This window comes from Manduca sexta, unplaced genomic scaffold, assembly GCF_014839805.1.
Source record: "Manduca sexta isolate Smith_Timp_Sample1 unplaced genomic scaffold, JHU_Msex_v1.0 HiC_scaffold_2776, whole genome shotgun sequence".
In the NCBI taxonomy this organism is placed as follows: domain Eukaryota; kingdom Metazoa; phylum Arthropoda; class Insecta; order Lepidoptera; family Sphingidae; genus Manduca; species Manduca sexta.
Window position 1 is genome coordinate 1 of NW_023593774.1, and position 18,349 is coordinate 18,349.

An 18,349-nucleotide genomic window follows, 5' to 3' on the forward strand; every position below is an offset into this window, starting at 1 on the left:
ATAGTGCTGACAAAAGGAGATACTAAATTGAATTCATCCAATAAAAAGAAAGGAAAACAAGTAAAAATATCAGAAAACATATTCCTAAATTTCGTTTGAAAACAACAGGTGAATCTGCTTGTTTAACTACAGGTGTTAATGAGTAATACCTTTAGTACTGACAGATGTACAACATTTACTATTGCACTCACTATTAGGAGTCTCAACTTATCACAAGTACCCGTTGGTATGTGTTGGAAAAATGTGGCCACATATCTCAAACAACATGCCTCATTTTAGAAGGCCTCTCTATAAACAACTTAGAAAATAACTTGGATAAGTTAATATATTTAAAGAATTCATGTAATCACAGTGTAGAAATTTTGACTCCTTCAGTCTACAAAGGATCCTTGGTACAAGAACTTGCACAGGTTCCTTTATCTGATGCAGAAAAGGAAAGTTTAATACAGAAGTATGGAAGTATGAATCTAGCATTGGAAGTTAGAAAAGATTTGATGGTGATGATGCGAGCTGTGTTTCCCATTGAGGATAGTATTTCACACAGTTTAGATGAAGAAACAGATACCCAAGACATTCAAGACAAGTTTCCTAGAACTCAGCTTATATTATCTGCGTGGCAATTAATTGATGAAAACTATCCTGTGCCACTAAAAGGCAAATTAAAAAATGCATATTCAGATTACATAATGACCAAAGATAAGTACATGCCTGTAACAGCAAATTCTCCTCTGTTTGGATTAGATTGTGAAATGTGTATGACAGATGCTGGTTTAGAATTGACTCGTGTTTCTCTTGTCAATGAAAAGCATGAAAGTGTGTATGAGGCCTTAGTCAAACCGTATAATGATATTACTAATTATTTGACAAGATATTCTGGCATTACCAAGACATTGTTAAATGATGTCTCAAAAGGCTAGAGGATGTACAAAGAGATATAAGGGACCTATTACCTGCAGATGCAATATTAGTTGGCCAATCACTAAACTCTGATTTACATGCTCTAAAAATGATGCATCCATACATTATAGACACTAGTCTAGTATACAATTTTACAGGAGAAAGAACTCGTAAACCAAAATTAAAACATTGGCAAAAGAGTTTTTAAATGAAGACATTCAAAGTGGAAGTGGTGGACATTGTTCTGTTGAGGATTCTATAGCATCTTTAAAATTGGTACAACTGAAGCTCAGCAAGAATCTAGAGTTTGGGGATGCAGTACATACAAATAGACAGAAATACAAAGAGAATGTGGTAAAAATGATACAGTCTCCACAGTATACAATGTCTATATTCAACGAATGATGGAACAAAAAGTCTTCCATAATTGTAGGATGTGATGATATCACTGGTGACTATCATGCATTTTATCAAGTGCAAAAGAAAATGCAGCATCACAGTTCAAGAAGGCAAATCCTAAGAAAATAAAGTTATCTACTGTTGACTCAATAGATGAAGTTATTTCTACCTTATGCAAGTCTACAAATGAATGTAATTTTTCTATGGCTCATTTAAAGCTAGATGTTCGAGATGAGAATGAATTGGAGCAGATAACTAAAGTTGATAAATGGATGGAAACAATTTGGAACAGCCTAGAGCAATCAGCTCTTTTTGTTGTAATATTTGGTGGTACAACTAATAATAATGGTGTTGCTATAATAAAAATTAAAACTTAAAAATACATACATTAGTTGTTATTGTGTATTGTGTTAGAATATGAAACTGATTTCATCTTTCATGCAGTTAAAGAAAAAGATGACAAGACATGAGACAAACATACATTCATAAGCATAACATTAGCCCAAACAAGAGTTTTTATGGCTAAATAAGCAAAAGCTCTCCATACTTTAACATAAGCCTCCTTGTAAATAGTTTTTCCGGGATAAAATCCGTTGAGTAGATTTTTGTGTTTCTCGCGATCGGACAGGCAGAAATGCGGCAGGGGACTTTCTTTTCGAAAACAATTCGTACATTTGTTCATGTATTTATTTCGCTTAGCTGGCAATTTTAAATTACTAATTTTTAATTTTTATCAAGCACCGACTCTAAAATTGGTAACCAGTATATAGGTAATGTTAAATTAGTTTTTGGTTTTAAGTGGTTTTTGAAGGCAGTTTTATTTTTTGTTAAACTGATTTTATTTTTTGTTTTTTTTTTTTGTGTTAGTAATAATCATGAGACCAAATGGCAAACGCTCGTTCAAACATTAAAAGAATTTACTATATCAGTCGATGCCTCTTCGAGTATCTCCTTGGTGTTAAGGAGTTGTACCTTCCATCATCAGTTCAGCTACATAACATGATGATTACCATACGCAAGTAGGTACTTAAGTTACTTTATAAAATTGACGAAAAAGGACGTGCAGGCCTATAAAATTTGATGATTGCCCTCGATTTCTCCAGGATCCAATCATCAGATCCTGACTTGGTGAATATGGGACCAAGTATCTCCTTTCGAACAAAAAAAGGATTTTGAACATCGGTCCACAAATGGCGGAGTAATCGCGTAACAAACACACAAATAAAACATACATATAAGTCGGTTAAAATGTTCAGCTTTATATAACAAAAAAGTATAGATACCTACTAATCTATATTTTTTTATAGGAATCATTACCTATTCGACATTTGGTCAACTCTTAAAACAATGCCTCCTATGCATTTCCTCAAGTACAACCTTTGCATTTGGTGGCATTTACGTTATCACCAGAACCAATTAACTAGAGTTATCACTGTTATACCAAGAGCGTCTTTAAATATTTCAAACTCAAGCTTACAATTTTGGAGTTTTCTTTGGAGGTTTTAAATATCTGTCACATGGCAACACTGAGGGACTGAAAATCTATGTCAGGTAGGGGTTCATGCACATCGTTTATGCATGGTCAAATATGCATGGAGTTCATAGTAAAGTACACGGAGCTAATAATGTAGTACAGATCCATTTAAAAACTAGAATTTGTAGCAGAGGTTTTTAATGGTTTGGTTTGAAGCAAGTTGAACAGTCATTTTCTGCGAATTGCACAAAGTCTTTTGGCAGCACTGCTTTTAGCTATGAATAAATAAAGAGCAAAGTTTGTTTTTTTTGTCTCTGTTCACTGTTGTAATAAATAGGTATCGTATAACTTTCATCTATATTACTTTACTCTATGCGTATAACCAACTTTCCAAATTCCGAAACCTATTTTCTTCCTGTAATATGTTTCCCTAACTTTATTGACATTGGCGTAGCACAACAACACAGTCGCTCGTAACCATATATAAAAAAAAAAATTGAGATACAGACAAATGATAAAGTTTATTTTTGTTCGTGTAGAAAAATAATCTGTACACAATATTATGTACACTCTGATGTACACAAATAAACGAATTTTAAAAACACTACGTTTCTCATTATTCGATCGAAAACGTATGTTAAATATTTATGAATGAACTGTCCTCACAGAGAAATATGAATTGCAATACTATGTTAGTCGAGTCTCGCACAGGTGAGTTTTCAGTACCATTATTATTAGTATTACCCATCGGCTAACTTGATAATATTAGCATGATTATAATTAATTTAAATAAGTGAAATAACTTAAAAACATACAAATTTTTTCCATACTCTAATATTTTTAACATATTTTACAGTGTAGTCCATATACATACATATGTAATATCTTGTATTTATTGTCATAACAGAACAAGATTGTGCAGTCTGTTTACAAAAATGCCAACATCCAACACAATTGCCTTGTGGACATGTGTTTTGTTTTCTTTGTGTTAAGGTAAGCACTTTTATCGTCTCTGCTACTTAACACTATTTTCAATATATGGTTCTTAAGAAATTGTCTAATCACTTCATACTTGAGATCTGACAATATTAATTACATACATTACAATACTAGTAGTACATAAGTTAATAACACCAGGAGAACCATAAAACCTATATTATAATTTGCACACAATCTAAGACAACTAAATAATATTGAAAAAGTATCCCATATTTTAACCTAAATATAATAAACTATGCCTGGGATATTTCGGTATTATTTGGAAATCTTTAATCATAATCAATTAACTGCTCAGTTTTATTTTCTTCAGTATTATATCACAACATATTACATAAAGTCCATTGGCACTTTTAGATGCAAGAGCTGTAGACCATATCTCAGGTACCTCAGATTTATACTGCTGTAATCGGGTGTAAAGAGAATTAAAGCAAAATGGGCTCTCAGTGTGTATGGCAAGCCAGAGCAAGTAACTAGACTACGTGGCCAATGATTGTGAATTTTACAAAAGAAATAATCATTGGTAGTGCCATATAAAGGGTTAAATAGGGTGTAATTGCAAAGGGTTTGACTATATTTAAAGTGTTTTCCTAGACTATAATAAAACATGGGTTGTATATTTCAGGGTGTTGCATTTCAAAGTCGAAAATGTGCAATGTGCGTTGCAGAAATACCTGTTGATTATCTAGACAATCCAGTGTTGTTAGAGGATGTCTCATCAGCCCAGTCAAATGATGATGATTCAAATCAAAAATATCAGTGGTATTATGAAGGAAGGAATGGTAATTTATATTTTCTTCCTTTTATTTGTTTCACAATCCAATTGTATTGTCTACAATTTTACTTAATTCTATTCATAGTTTTGGTACTTATTTATATAAATGTATGTTCTTGTTATAAATAATTTATTTTCCAAGATAATGGCAATATAGCTACCTAATTTTCATACCAACTACATATAAATTTTTTACTACCATATAATGTGAAAGGGATGAGTCAACAGTTTTTCAAATTGCTTGCCTGTGATCATGATTCAAAACTTCATAGCCCTTTCCATCCGTATGTACTGTATCGTAATTTTTCTACATTTTAAAATTATCTTTGTAGTGTTATTGTATTGCATGCGCGGTGGGACCACTGTTCTAAGGTTCTGCGTTCAAATCATGGAAAGTTATATTCAGGTTTTTCTACTCAGTATAAGCCCAGAGTCTGGAATTTATATCTTATATGGTGATAGGCTCTGCTCCTATCTTATGAGACGGAACACATTGCGAAAAACGAGTAAACTGATTGCAACTCGCTTACCTAACCAAACTGTGATGTGTATTTGTTTATAGTAAAATTAGTATATCTTGAATCTTTTACTACATATTTTAGTTTCGTTAAATGAGTAGTCATCTTCAAAAGTAATTCCACATATAGTGATATATAATATTATGTTTGTATCCTATGTTTCTTCAGGTTGGTGGAAATACGACGAGCGCAGTAACAATGAACTAGAATTGGCTTTTAGCGCGGGAGAAAGTAGCTGCACATTACTTCTAGCTGGAGCTCTGTACATAGTAGATTTCCAAGCTCTAACACAAGTGAGAAGAAGTGATCAGACTAGAAAACGTAGAGTCAAGCGGGACACAACAAAATTTCCTGCAAAAGGTTAACAGATTATATTTTTTTAAACATAAATATCTGGAACAGTATTTTTACATGTATAAACCATGTCATAAAAATGTTTTGTATTTTTTTTTATAACAACTGAATGACGATGAGCATGCCATTCGCCAGATGGTATGGCGCATGGTGTTTAATTCACTAGTATGTTTATGGGCTCCTTATTCCGCACTTAGCCCGTAAAAGTCGGGCCATTGTGCGGGACGTGCATGCCGGCTACAAAGCAAGCCAGCCTAACTCCGTCCAAAAACGCAGGATCTTCCTGGTGTCTCCACGGGCTTATCGGAGTGACCCTGGGGAATCGAGGATTTTTGCCCGTTGCGCAGTTACTCCTTCACATTCCAGGATGACGTGGTAAGCTGTTTCGTCGGCCAACAGGCATCCCCTACATAGGGGGCTGTCGGTCATACCTAGAACATATAAATGTTTGTTTAGTGGGCAATGTCAGTAATGGTACCTACGACTATGCGTAGGTATGCCCTGTCCAAAGATAAAAGGCCCTTAGTCAGACGAGGATCCGGGTGTGGCACGGCTTCCCGGAATTGTCTGCATGTACTGATACTCGCCCATTGATCCGCGTGTAGTTTATGTGTTCTGTGACGCAGCCATGTGCTCAGCTGGTAAAAGAGGAGCGACATGATTGGTTCGGGACCCATTAAGGTCTGGTCCGATCCTCTTTTTGCCAGCTCGTCAGCTGCGTCATGTCCTAGAGAGCCACTGTGCCCTTTGATCCACTGTAGGCTAAATGAGTTATGTTTCTCTATACCCTCCAGTGCTTGGTGGCACTGTAGTATGAGCCCTGATTGAATGGTCGTGCTATCAAGGGCTCGAAATACAGCAGCGCTATCGGATACAATACGTATTTTGTGGCCTATAAGGCCCCGCTTTTCCACTGCTTTGGCTGCCTCCGTGATGGCGACACATTCACATTGGTAGATGGAACTGAGTGCGCCTAAGGCCATTGATATCTTGATGTTAATTTCTGGTGAAAACACACCTGCCTCCGATCCTGTCCTGGTCTTAGACCCATCGGTGTATATTCGCAGTTCGTGTGTGCCAGACCAGTCATGCTGTCCTTCGGTCAGTCTAACGGTGTAGTTTTTTCCGAAGATATGTTGTTTGGGTACCCTGTCGTTGGGAGCGGCCATCAGTGGTTTGTAGTTGATGGCCTCTTCCAGAATTTCGGCGTGGGCACCTATTGCTATACCCTAGAGCTTAAGTGTCTTTAACCTGATTGCTGCTGAGGCTGCCTCTTGTTGGATAAACAGATCCAAGGGCGGCAGTCCCAACAGGACCTCTAAAGCAGCTGTGGGTGTAGTTTTCATGCAGCCCATTATAGCTGTACACGCTAATCTCTGAAATTGCTGCAGTTTGTTTCTAGCTGTGGATAGTTTGGTTCTGGGCCACCAGACTACAGCTCCATAGGTGGTGATTGGTCGTACCACCGCAGTATATAGCCATCTGGCAATTTTAGGGTGTAAGCCCCAAGTTTTGCCGAGAAGTCTTTTACACTGCCAAAATGTGATACAGGCCTTCTCTAGTTTGTGGTCCAGATGTTTATTCCATAAGAGTTTATCATCCAAAATGACACCTAGGTATTTCACCTCTTTTGTAAGAGACAACGTAGTGCCTTGTAGTTTAGGTAAGCGAAAATTTTCCGTAGTTCGCTTTCTTGTGAACAATACGAGTTCGGTTTTCGATGAGTTTACCGTTAGTCCTTGTTCTAGGCACCATCGTTCGACGATTTTGAGGGCCCCTTGCATGAGATCGCAAAGGACGCCTTCTAATTTTCCCTTAATAAGGATTGCTACATCGTCTGCATAGCCTATAGTGTGGAAGCCAGCCTCGTTTAGTGACCTAATTAGGTCATCCACTACCAGGTTCCACAAGAGTGGCGATATTTCTCCCCCCTGTGGGCAGCCTTTCGATACAATGGCTCGGACTCTGCCATTGACTGTCACCTGCACCGCTCTTTTCCTTAACATGTTACCTATCCAGTTGACTGTGGATGGGTTAGCACCATGGTTGAGCAGTGCACGGCTTTATGCTGTTAAAATGCGTCTTATCAAATGCTCCTTCGATGTCAATGAAGGCTGCAAGCGCTGAAGATTGTGTTGATAGTGCGCTCTCTATTGTCGTAATGACATTGTGAAGCGCTGATTCGGTTGATTTGCCAGAGGAGTAGGCGTGTTGTTGGTGATGTAGAGGGTGGTAAGTTAAAGCCTCATCTCGGAGATCTCGGTCACACAATCTCTCCATTGCCTTAAGAAGGAAGGAAGTGAGGCTGATTGGTCTATACGATTTTGGTTGTGTATAGTCACTCTTATCTGGTTTCGGTATAAATACTACTTTTACTTCTCTCCATTTATGGGGGGTGTAGCAGTGTATGAGGCATCCTCGGTAGATCTTAACTAGATGTGGAGCAATTGTGCTTTTGCTCCACATTTGCTTTTTTGAAATGCGTTTATTAGTGTTTCTGTCAGTTTATTTACGTGTTTCTCTATGTCAGCCGGCCCGCCATATTCCTCGGGGACGTGTTTGAAGTTCGGGCTTGCTTACACCAGCTTTCCGAACCATACGCTATCAGTTCGTCTAGGGTTGCGCCAAGGGTTCAGGCTTCTTAGTGTCCACGTTCAGTTTGTATCTTATCCATCTGTGATCCGAGTTAGATAGTTCATTAGATACCTGCCAATCTGATATTTTTTCCGAAATATTATCCGTTGACAGTGTTACTTATGTCTATAATAGTTTGATATCTGGAAGTTACAAAGATGGGTTCGGACCCTCTGTTTATGAGCCTAAGGTTAGTGGAGAATAAAAATTCAACCAAGTCATCACCTCTTTTTTTGGAAGCGCCGCTGTCCCAGATAGTATGATGAGCGTTCGCGTTAGCCGAGATGATCAGCTTAAGCTTCTTGTCTTCGCAGTGTCTGATTAGGTTCATTAGCTCAACTGTCGGTATGTCCGCGTCGCCCGGCAGATAGGCGGACGCTATTCGAGCACCAGGACTTACCACAGGGAGTATAGGACCCATGGACCGTGATGCAGCGAATCCGCACGGTGCGAGGGGTGCCAGGGCTGCCTAGACCGAGATTTTGGTTCGTGCTAGCTCTGGTCCCCGCGCCTCGCCGACTGCGCACCCCATGACCCCGTAATCCTCGCCAGCAACCCTTAAGGGGTGCCCTTACTGGTTACCCCAGGCTGGCTAGTTCCTGGGGCCACCGTTTAGAAGGAATGCCGGACCAAAGGGGGCGTGTTGTCCCCACCGGTATCAACAGCCGACCAGATGTACACTCAACCCCCCAGGATTCCATTATCCCCTCGTACGGCGCTCAACTACGCACGGTACAAGACGTAGGTGGGCTCATACCCCTCCACTACAGAGAGGTCGGTCTGACACGCCCACGGGTCATAACCTCTACCAGTCCTTTTTGCCGCGTAGCCGCAAGGTTGCTGGTTAAGCCTCTTCGGATAAACTCCGGTGGTTGGGAGGTTACTTCGCCAACGGCGAGCCAGACCCTATACGTGGAGTGATTCGCCGTTGCCCAGGTATACCGGCGGAGGATCGGCATTCTACTTGGACTTATCCGCATAGACCACCCATCCCGCCGCACACGAGGAGGTGACCCCCAACATATACCCAAATCATCACTAGTATAAGACCATTTATTTTTACTAAATAAGGTTTAATCAGAATGCATTATTTAATCTAATACTTAAAAAATAATTTATAAGGAGACAGTATCAATAGTATTACATTCAAAGAACCTATGTATTGTAAAACTTGGCAAATTGTCATACGGGAAATTCTCAATAATCAAGTTTCTCTTTAATTTATTCTTTATGATGGTATTTAACTCTATCTTGTGTTCTGTTCAGTTTTATACAATTTAATATTTCTATCAGGTTATCAAAAGAAACGTTTTTTTCAGGGATAGCAGGCATTAAGACTGAAAAACGACAAGTACTAGACCCCTAAAAATGATGATGAAAATTCCAATACAAATAATGCTTGTGACACAGCAAATATTAGAACTAATGAAGAAAATTTATCAAGTACACTTCAAGTTGAAGTAATTTCTGAGAATGAAAGAGTTAATTATGTAGTGGATATGTTAGGGTAAGCGTTTTCTTTTAATAATAACCAATATGACTGGCAACTATGAAATTATGTATATAATAATATGTTCACCAGACAACATACAGCTAAAATTGGTTGCTGTAGAAACATTGACTTGCAGAGGGGTTCCCCATATACTATGTGTTTTTTTTTTATAAAATGTATTCCTGGAAGTGGCTTTATAGTTAGTTGAGATTTCTTTTCTGATGGGATTTTTTTAACATAATATGTAGAATACATCGCCAAGCAATAGTGCATGCACTGTTGTTTTAATTAGTATGACATTTTAGTTGGCGTAATTACTGGACATTATGGGACTTGCCATTAACATTTCTCAAGGTGACGAGCATACTGAAGTAGTAAGCAATATGTAATTTCAAGTTTTATATGATGTTGCTATGGTTTACGGATGGTTGTGTTGCTTTCCACCAGGCAAGCGCTCCCTCCTCTCAGTATTCAGATGCAATAAAAAATAAAACACGATAATTTTTTTTTTGTTACAGAGTTATACACCTGGATGATGATGATGACTCCACTAGTGATGAAACAGAAAATATTTAACTGCACCATACAATGTGAATCTATTAATATAATATTATGTTTATTTATATGACATAAATAACAATTATATCTGTTGTTTTATTGCCATCTCAAACTAAGACGCTAAAAATATATAATGGGCTGCATGTTGCTGTTACCTTCTCTTTTTTTACACTTTAAATGTAGATGCTCTTTTAAACTTACCTCTTACCTCTTCAATATGAGTTTTCTTTTTGTTTGACAATTCTGATCAAATTATATGATCAAATAAAAATGATAAAGTACCAATAGGGGACCGGACAGGTATTACCAAAAAATCTGAAATTCAGTTTAAAGTAAAGTTTGTAATATTAAAAATAGTATCTCATATTTGTTTTTGTAAAAGAGTTGTGATTTGTATTTTTAAATCAATAAATAAAATACAATAATTATAATATTTTTAGTCTATTCTTTACGGCAAATGAAACACCAATCACGGCGCATGACGTCACACGTGGGCAAAATGTAAACAAACAGACGTCATCTGGATGTCATACCGCATTGTGTTATTTTCTGAGGTTATTTTAATGCTTTAAATGTGTTTTTTGACACAGAACTACTCTAATAATTAATATTAATTTATACGGGACGTTGTTACTATCTTCCAGCTTAACGTTTACAAATTGTTTAATCGTTAATCATAATGGACCACAAAAAATATCGTTGGTGCGTCGTACCTGAATGTAATAATACTTCTATATCTTTACCAAACAAATTATTTATTGATGTACCACGAAAACACATATACGAATAAAGTGGTTGCAGTTAGCAAGACGAACCTACGACGGAATGTCTGCAGACTCACCGATTTAGTTCTGTGAGGATCACTTTGATGTAAGTAATTAAAAAATAGTATTTCGGTTTAAAATAAACCGATGAATATTTCAATTAATTAAATCTTTTGTACACCCAGGGAGGTTATGGTTATGAGATGTATTTATTTATATTTTAGCTGCCACATGATATGGAATAGAATATTTATTTATATAGAATTCTGGTTGTTACACAGTAACCTGAGATTGCCTGAGATTACCACGGTCTATGCAGTGTTGCCAGATCATAATTTCTCTTTACCCCAGGATTATTTGGAATTTAAAATTTTACCCTTAAACCAATCATAAATAATTCGGTACTTTTTTTTTATATCCTTATCTATGCAGACGCCACTTCTTTCTTCACTTCCAATTCAATAATTATTAATTTAATTATCTCATTTTATTAGGAACAACTAGCTGTACACGAAAATTGTATTGAATAAAAATTATAATTGTTTCATGGCCTACAATTTTGTATGAAACATCTTTCTCTAAGCTCCATATTTATTACAATACCGTGAAACAATAGCTTTAATACCTTAACTCGTAGAATTACCCCAAAATTACCATAAAAAATACCCTGCTGATTCTGTTTTACCCTAAATCTAGGGTAAATAACCCTAATCTGGCATTATTGAATCACTGTTCAAATGACAAGACTTGTCAAGTTGCTTTATCCACGTATGACGTCACACGAGACGAAATGACATAATGTAGCGTTTGCGCGGGAATTATAGCTATTTAACATTTAGGCATGGTTTTATGTACTTTTTAAGCTTTATTTGTGCAAAATGCTATTTTTCTTGGCTATTTATATCCACAATGATCAATTTAAAACACCTTCTGAAAATTTGTCCGGTCCCCTATTGTTCTAAATCTTGTAAACTGTCCTATAACACATTCTTGTATTTCTGAACAAGTTATAATTCAAATATGTACAAAAATTAGTAGTTATCACATTATTCGCTTATTTAATCTAATAATATATATGCTGAAAGATGGTATGGACTCAAGTACAAGACAAAAAAAAGTTTAGCTATATTTTATAAAAAATAATAAAGACAATATGCCATAACATTTATTTAATAATAACTACATAACTACAGCTTATTTACAGATTACCATGGCCTAATTCGGCTCTGGCTCGCGTGAGTCAATATCCAAGTGTTGTGGGGTTTTGGTTTCATTGACATTTGCTTGTGTCGGGGAAACTTTGGGCACATTACATACATTCGTTCATCTCTTACAACAATGTAGCATGATTGACAGCGTCTCCTTACACGTCCTTTAATTTTAAAAGAACGAATACAATTAAAAATAGGTATATGTGATTTCAATATCCCTTCCTTCTTCACAGATTCTAATGCATTTCCTAGTGAAGGTAGAACACTAAATGTTCTCGTCGCAAAATTCACCGTGGAAACAGTTTTCAATATAGATAATACCCTCTGCATTTTATCTGCAACAATACAGCAGTGTTAATTGTTAAAAATCTGATACACTTATAAAAAATATATAGTATCTAGACTTAGGTTAGATCAGGTCAAAATATATAATAATCACTTTTTCGACTTATTTGTTTTACAGTATATTATGCGTGTGCTAGTTGCTATTCGTATCGTATTCAATAATTAATTATCATCACGATCGTCAAGATTTTAATATTTTAATTCTATTTACATTCAAGTCTTCACCAACATTCAGGGTTACCAACTCCAAAAAAATAGCCCTAAAATCACGATAAAATATCCCTAAATAGCCCTAAATGCAAATACCCCAAGAAATATGATGTAGTGTATACCCAATGTGTATACCTATCTAAGAATATAATTGAAATAAGTTGATGTGTATACCTATCTAAGAATATAATTGAAAGAAACCATGCCTGTAGTTGTGGCGATCAAAGAGAATTTTAATACAGCGTCTCAGAACAATGCTTGTTATTGTTCTGAGACGTAAAGCGCGCATAGTGAGTGAGGTGTATTTGGAATTATTGCATTATGCTTTGTAGAAAAACTTAAACGTTTTGCGTTTTTAATCGTTTTTTGTTCAGGCAAATAGTAATACAAGAAAATATTTTTATGGCTCTAAAAATAGCCCTAAACTTTTCTGGGCCCTGAAAGAAGCCTAAGTTGGCAAGCCTGCCAAGATTAGACATCTACAACCAGTGTTGCCGTTTTAAACAATTTAATTTCCCTTGACGATTTGGGAAATCCTACTCGATAAGAGAAAAAAATACCTTTTCAAAATATCTCTAGACTTTATAAACACTTAGTTATCATAATTTTGTGTTATTCTTCGAAGGTTGAAGGTTACATATTTTATGTCTGGTCAAATAAGCTGCGCGTAAAATTAGAAATAAAATCGAAACTATTTTTAATGTTATTTCAGTAAGTAAGTATGTTCTAAGTAATTGCACGATTGGTATTGTTTATATTTTATGTATAAAAATCACATACGAATTTAGCGAAGAAATGTAAATAAAAAATCTATACTAGTTTACTTTACACGAAATGAGTTGCTGATAAAAAATATTTGTTATGGTGTTTAAATTATTATAATTTCATTTAGAATTAACATTTATAAGTATACTAGCTTTTGCTCGCGGCTTCGCCCGCGTGAAGGTGTTTTCCAGGATAAAATTCCACTGTTTGATAAAAGTCTTGCTACATATTTTCCCGGTACTTATAGGTTCAAACTAATTTTATCCCCAATCTATAATTTCAGTTCAATCAGTCGAAAATCTAAGAACATTTATACTAACTTTCATCCCCTATTTTATCCCCTTAAGGGTAGAATTTATCAAAATCCTTTCTTAGGGGATGCCTACGTCATAGTAGCTTTATGCATGTAAAGTCTTAGCCCGATCCGTCCAATGGTTTGGGCTGTTCCTTGATATATCACTGTCAGTCACCTTTGAGTTATATATTATATTAACAACTGAAGTTAGCTAAAATTGAGTTTCTCGAAGCCGACCACTATTTATGTACTATGTATTTTGAGACTATGCAATTTTGTCGCGTTCGCGATTCACTTTCACTTTTGTTGAGTTTCAGAACGCGATATTAGATCCTCCAACGCGCACGCGAATTTGAACTTTATGCAGCGGTAATAAATTACAAATTGACTCTACGTATTAGTTAGAAAACGTTTGTATGGGAAATAGAAAAATGCTGTTTTGAGGATTTTCCCGGCAATTATTCGAATTTTTCTCACCTTTTAAATCTCCCTAGACCTCCACGAATAATTCAAGACCAAGATAAGATAAATCCGTTCAGCCGTTCTCGAGTTTTAGCGAGACTAACGAACAGCAATTGATTTTTATATATATAGATTATTTGGAGATAAATAATAATATATATAAATCTCCCAACTTACAAATTAGCGTAATATTTTAGAAATGTAAGCTTGTATCGTCATGCGAGGGCCAGTGTACTTCGTACAATTCTTATCGATTTGCCTTGCTCTGGCTATAATTACGAAGGGAAATATCTGATTCCTCTGGATTTCGCTCACAAGGGCGTTGATTACTCTGACAGTATAAATAAATAGAATATGATTCTATACGATTGTTCCATAGTTCATTTAGTACAGCATAAAGTATGGGTATTTATTGAATAAACGTTACTTTTAAAAATGTATTATTTTTAAAGAAAAAATAAAAACACACTTCTTTGATTCGATTAGCATTGATCCTCTATTTATTATTTATTAATATTTGCGCAATATTTTTCTAAGAAAAAAGATTTTTGATCCAATGAACATCAAATCATTTTCACAAATATTCCCATTTATAATATTAAGAAGTAAAAAGAACATAATAAGAAATAAGATAGCAGTAAGACATTAAGATTAGATGTCCAACCATCACGGTTGAGAGTTCTGAATATCGAGGTAATGATAGTAATGATATAAATACCTACTTACATAGACAACTACATCTATACGACAATAATACTTGTCCAACTTTTTGTTGCGTAGTGTGCGCATTAAGCTTATTTTTAATTTGAATAACTGATCTCCTTCACAAACAATACCAGACAATAATAAATTGCCTAGATCTAATGATTATCGCTAAAACGGCAACACTGCCTATAACCAAATGTCTTTTCTATACTTCTTTTATCATTGGTGTGGTGTAGTCTCAGAACAATAACAAGCATAGAAGTAACATTATGACATTTGAGTGTACTCTGTCTTTGACAGCAAGAAATTTAATTGTGTTGCGATCTCTTCTGACATCTTATCGATATCGATAGAAGCTTTGTCTATCGGCTATGGTAAATTCACAGACCTGCTAAAATAACACTTTTCGGCCAGTCAACTACAAACCGTTGCAAAATGCTATTTTAGATAAAGGTTAAAAAGATATCAAAACCTAATTTGGTATTCAAGTACCAAATGAGGTCTGGGTATATAAAATCACTCGTTAAGAAGCTGTTAAATTACAATAAACTATAGAACTACCGGCTCTCTTCGAGCTAAATTTTATCCAATTTTCATTTGCTATTTACAGCAGTTTCCATGCCTTCCGAAACGTCATTCACACAAAATTGGTTTAGCATTTAGATTATTAAATTAAGAAAATCTTAGAAATTTCGGAAGGAATGGAAACCGCTGTAAGTAACAAACAAGAAATCGGCCGGAATTTCGTTTAGGAGAAAGCCAGTACGCCTTCTGTTCTTTTCTGACTTTCTTAGGGATTAAAAGATACCCAAGAGGTGTGATTTGACAGAAGCTACTAAAATGGGACAATAAAATTAAAACACATCGGTATCATTCATGTCACATATGTTTGATAACTTATTTCAAAGTTAATAAAACTTTGTCGAAATGCATAGAGCAAACACGGTGCTGTTTTTCCAATGCCAATTGGGACGAGCTATGGCAACGATCCATTTTGCCTCATAGGATCATCTGTGGGGAATCTGCAATGAAACACACTATGAAAATCAGATAGTTTCCTCAACCCCCAGCCTTCGCGCACGGTTTCCAAGTGGCTTTTACCACTTCACCACCGTATATTGAAAGTAAAACGCAATTTTTGCAAAATAGTCAACTACAATATACTAACATCTATGTTATCGACAGAATATTCAGAACAACACTATTGAACACGACTACGTAAATTGATAAAAATGAAAAATACTTAATAATTACTGTATCAAATGGCCAACAGCAGATTATAATATGACTACAGCATAATAAAGATTAATTAATAATACTTTTTGCACTTATGTACAGGGTTTAAGCAAATATATTAGGTTTTTTGTTTACTCACCGATGGAAGTTGAGGATTTCAGTTTCATTTTCTTTACGACAAGAATGAGATTTACACCCCATAATAACGCAGGCCATTGCTTGTTCGTAGGGCTCTATTATACTTAAACAGCACTGTGTATTTATTAGAATTAACAACAAAAATATTACAAAACATGCAGCCACTTTTGAAAAGCACGCGCTGAAGTATAACGTAACTAAATTGTGAGGGCGCGTTTTGACATTGTTTTCAATTCAATTCAATTTTTAAATTGTGGCTCCATCGTTGGCAGACGATGATTTTGCCAATGTCAAAGTTGAAAGTAGGAAAAGTTACGGTAAATTTTTATGGGTCTAATATTATCTATGACTGTTGAGCGGTAAATAAAGCAATGGCAATACAAAATAATCAAAAAACACATTATACGTAAATTCAGAATAAGAATATTATGAATGTATAAAAATATTAAATTCGAAATATAAGAAAATACATACAGTACAAAACAGAGATACAGAAATAAATTAAGGAGAATATAAAAACAAGTATCAAAAATCATAATCGGATATTATTAATTTTTAAAAATTTATAGAGGACTTTAATAAAAGGGGAATGGACTAAAGTTAAGACAAAGGGAATATTAATTGGGCGGTGGATGTCTGCAGGGAGAAGGTCATAGAGGGGATTGATAGTTTAGGAGAGAAAAAAATATATGTTCCAAGGAACCCTCGTCCAAGCCACACTCGCACAAGGAGTGATCTTTCACACGAATTTTGGCTAAAAATTGGCGTGCAGACAAAACCGAGACGCAGACGAATGATCACAGATGTGATTAGTTTATCAGAAAAATTCTTCCTTCTAAACCAACATTTTGGAGAAATTGAAGGTTGAATGAAACCGAAATATTTTCCTTTAGTCTGTCTTGATCTTTGCCATATAGTATCCCATGTTTTAAACATATTCGGTTTAGCTAGGCAACGAAGACCACGAGGAAAACAGGCATTGTGTGATTCATCACCCCAATGACAGGCCGCCTTGGCAATAGAATCCACGGTTACATTACCCGGAATACCAGAGTGACTGGGAATCCATGCCAAAGCCACATTTATTCCTAAAGTATGACATTTGTAAAGAAGTTCTTTAATTTGAAGGGATAGAAGAAAATTGTTACGGGATCGAAAATACGATTTTGATAAATCCATAAGACAACTTAGGGAGTCTGAAAGTATAATTGTTTTGTTTAAATTGTGGGAGAGTACATATGAAACAGCCTCAAAAAGCGCAATGGCTTCCCCTGAAAAAACTGAACAGAATTGAGAACAGCGGAAGTTTAGAATAATTTTGAATTTAGGGATCCATACTGCAACACCAACACGGCCATTTTCAGAAGATTTAGATGCATCGGTATAAATAGAAAGCCAGTCAGGCCAATCCCTGTTGACATTGTTTTGAGGTTGGCAAGTTGGAACATTTGACATTTTATTTGCTTTTTAATTCGGCATCATAAAGAGGACCAAAGGTAACCATTTGATAATTTTAAAGTGTACGCAAGCCGACCTTAGCAACATAATATTTGTCTCGTTCTTTTCAACGGTTTTGGCCTATTTGAAAAAAAGGACAAGTATATGAGGGTAATTGAGATTCCTTCTATGTTTGTTCTTGTTCTGAGGGTGTAGTCAATGACTAAATATAAAGAGGACAGGCCTCAAAAGTTAGCTATATGAATAAGTTATATTTATGTTAGGGAAATCGACGCAGAATTGTCAATATATATGTCTATCTCTTTTACTCAAAGGTTATTTGGAACGCAACAAAAAGACAAAAATAATTGCTTTCTTCGAATATGGCACTATTTCGTTTACTTCAACACACTGGGACCGCCTTGCGGCAGAAACGCCATTTATTGCAGCCCAGTCAGCAAGTACATGTAGTGTCAGACGATGTAAACAAATCTTCATAAATATTGAATTTAAAGTAATATAATCATATTCTCAATTGTTCAGTGTGTTTATTAGAGTATTTGTTAAGTTTCGAAAATGACTCAGTGTTGTGTGAAAGGATGCAAATCGAATTCACGCAAGAAAGACCCCGAAATATCTTTTCATAGGTTAGTAACTGTTTTACCGAAAATTAGTAAATATCTT

General features: G+C 35.6%; 2 protein-coding genes and 1 long non-coding RNA gene across 3 annotated transcripts; 2 read left to right on the plus strand and 1 right to left on the minus strand.

Moving 5' to 3' along the window:
- Positions 1–48: 48 nt before the first annotated feature.
- LOC119192427 (RNA exonuclease 5-like) lies at positions 49–1,302 on the plus strand (the record flags this gene model as incomplete). The annotated part of the gene is given in 5 exon segments (XM_037446239.1): positions 49–141; positions 144–211; positions 213–906; positions 909–1,067; positions 1,070–1,302. Coding segments are annotated over 5 exon segments (1,247 nt in total), but the record flags the coding sequence as incomplete, so codon positions are not given.
- A 1,820-nt stretch (positions 1,303–3,122) lies between these two features.
- LOC115449478 (E3 ubiquitin-protein ligase rnf146) lies at positions 3,123–10,251 on the plus strand. The gene is made up of 6 exons (XM_030177317.2): positions 3,123–3,481; positions 3,678–3,763; positions 4,392–4,548; positions 5,228–5,419; positions 9,367–9,554; positions 10,058–10,251. The coding sequence occupies exons 1-5, from the start codon at positions 3,418–3,420 to the stop codon at positions 9,411–9,413; spliced, it is 546 nt and encodes a 181-aa protein (XP_030033177.2). The 5' UTR covers positions 3,123–3,417; the 3' UTR covers positions 9,414–9,554; positions 10,058–10,251.
- Positions 10,252–12,276: 2,025 nt separating this feature from the next.
- On the minus strand, positions 12,277–12,688 carry LOC119192426. The gene is made up of 2 exons (XR_005113640.1): positions 12,512–12,688; positions 12,277–12,407 (listed from the first exon to the last, which is right to left on the minus strand). It is a non-coding gene; the product is annotated as an uncharacterized LOC119192426 (long non-coding RNA).
- Between the last annotated feature and the right edge of the window lie 5,661 nt (positions 12,689–18,349).

Excerpts from the sequence above, each read along its gene's own strand:
- LOC115449478 (XM_030177317.2), top strand. The coding sequence starts at position 3,418 with ATGAATGAACTGTCCTCACAGAGAAATATGAATTGCAATACTATGTTA. Across the intron at positions 4,549-5,227 it reads GTATTATGAAGGAAGGAATG|GTTGGTGGAAATACGACGAG; the intron begins GTAATTTATATT and ends ATGTTTCTTCAG. Across the intron at positions 5,420-9,366 it reads AACAAAATTTCCTGCAAAAG|GGATAGCAGGCATTAAGACT; the intron begins GTTAACAGATTA and ends CGTTTTTTTCAG.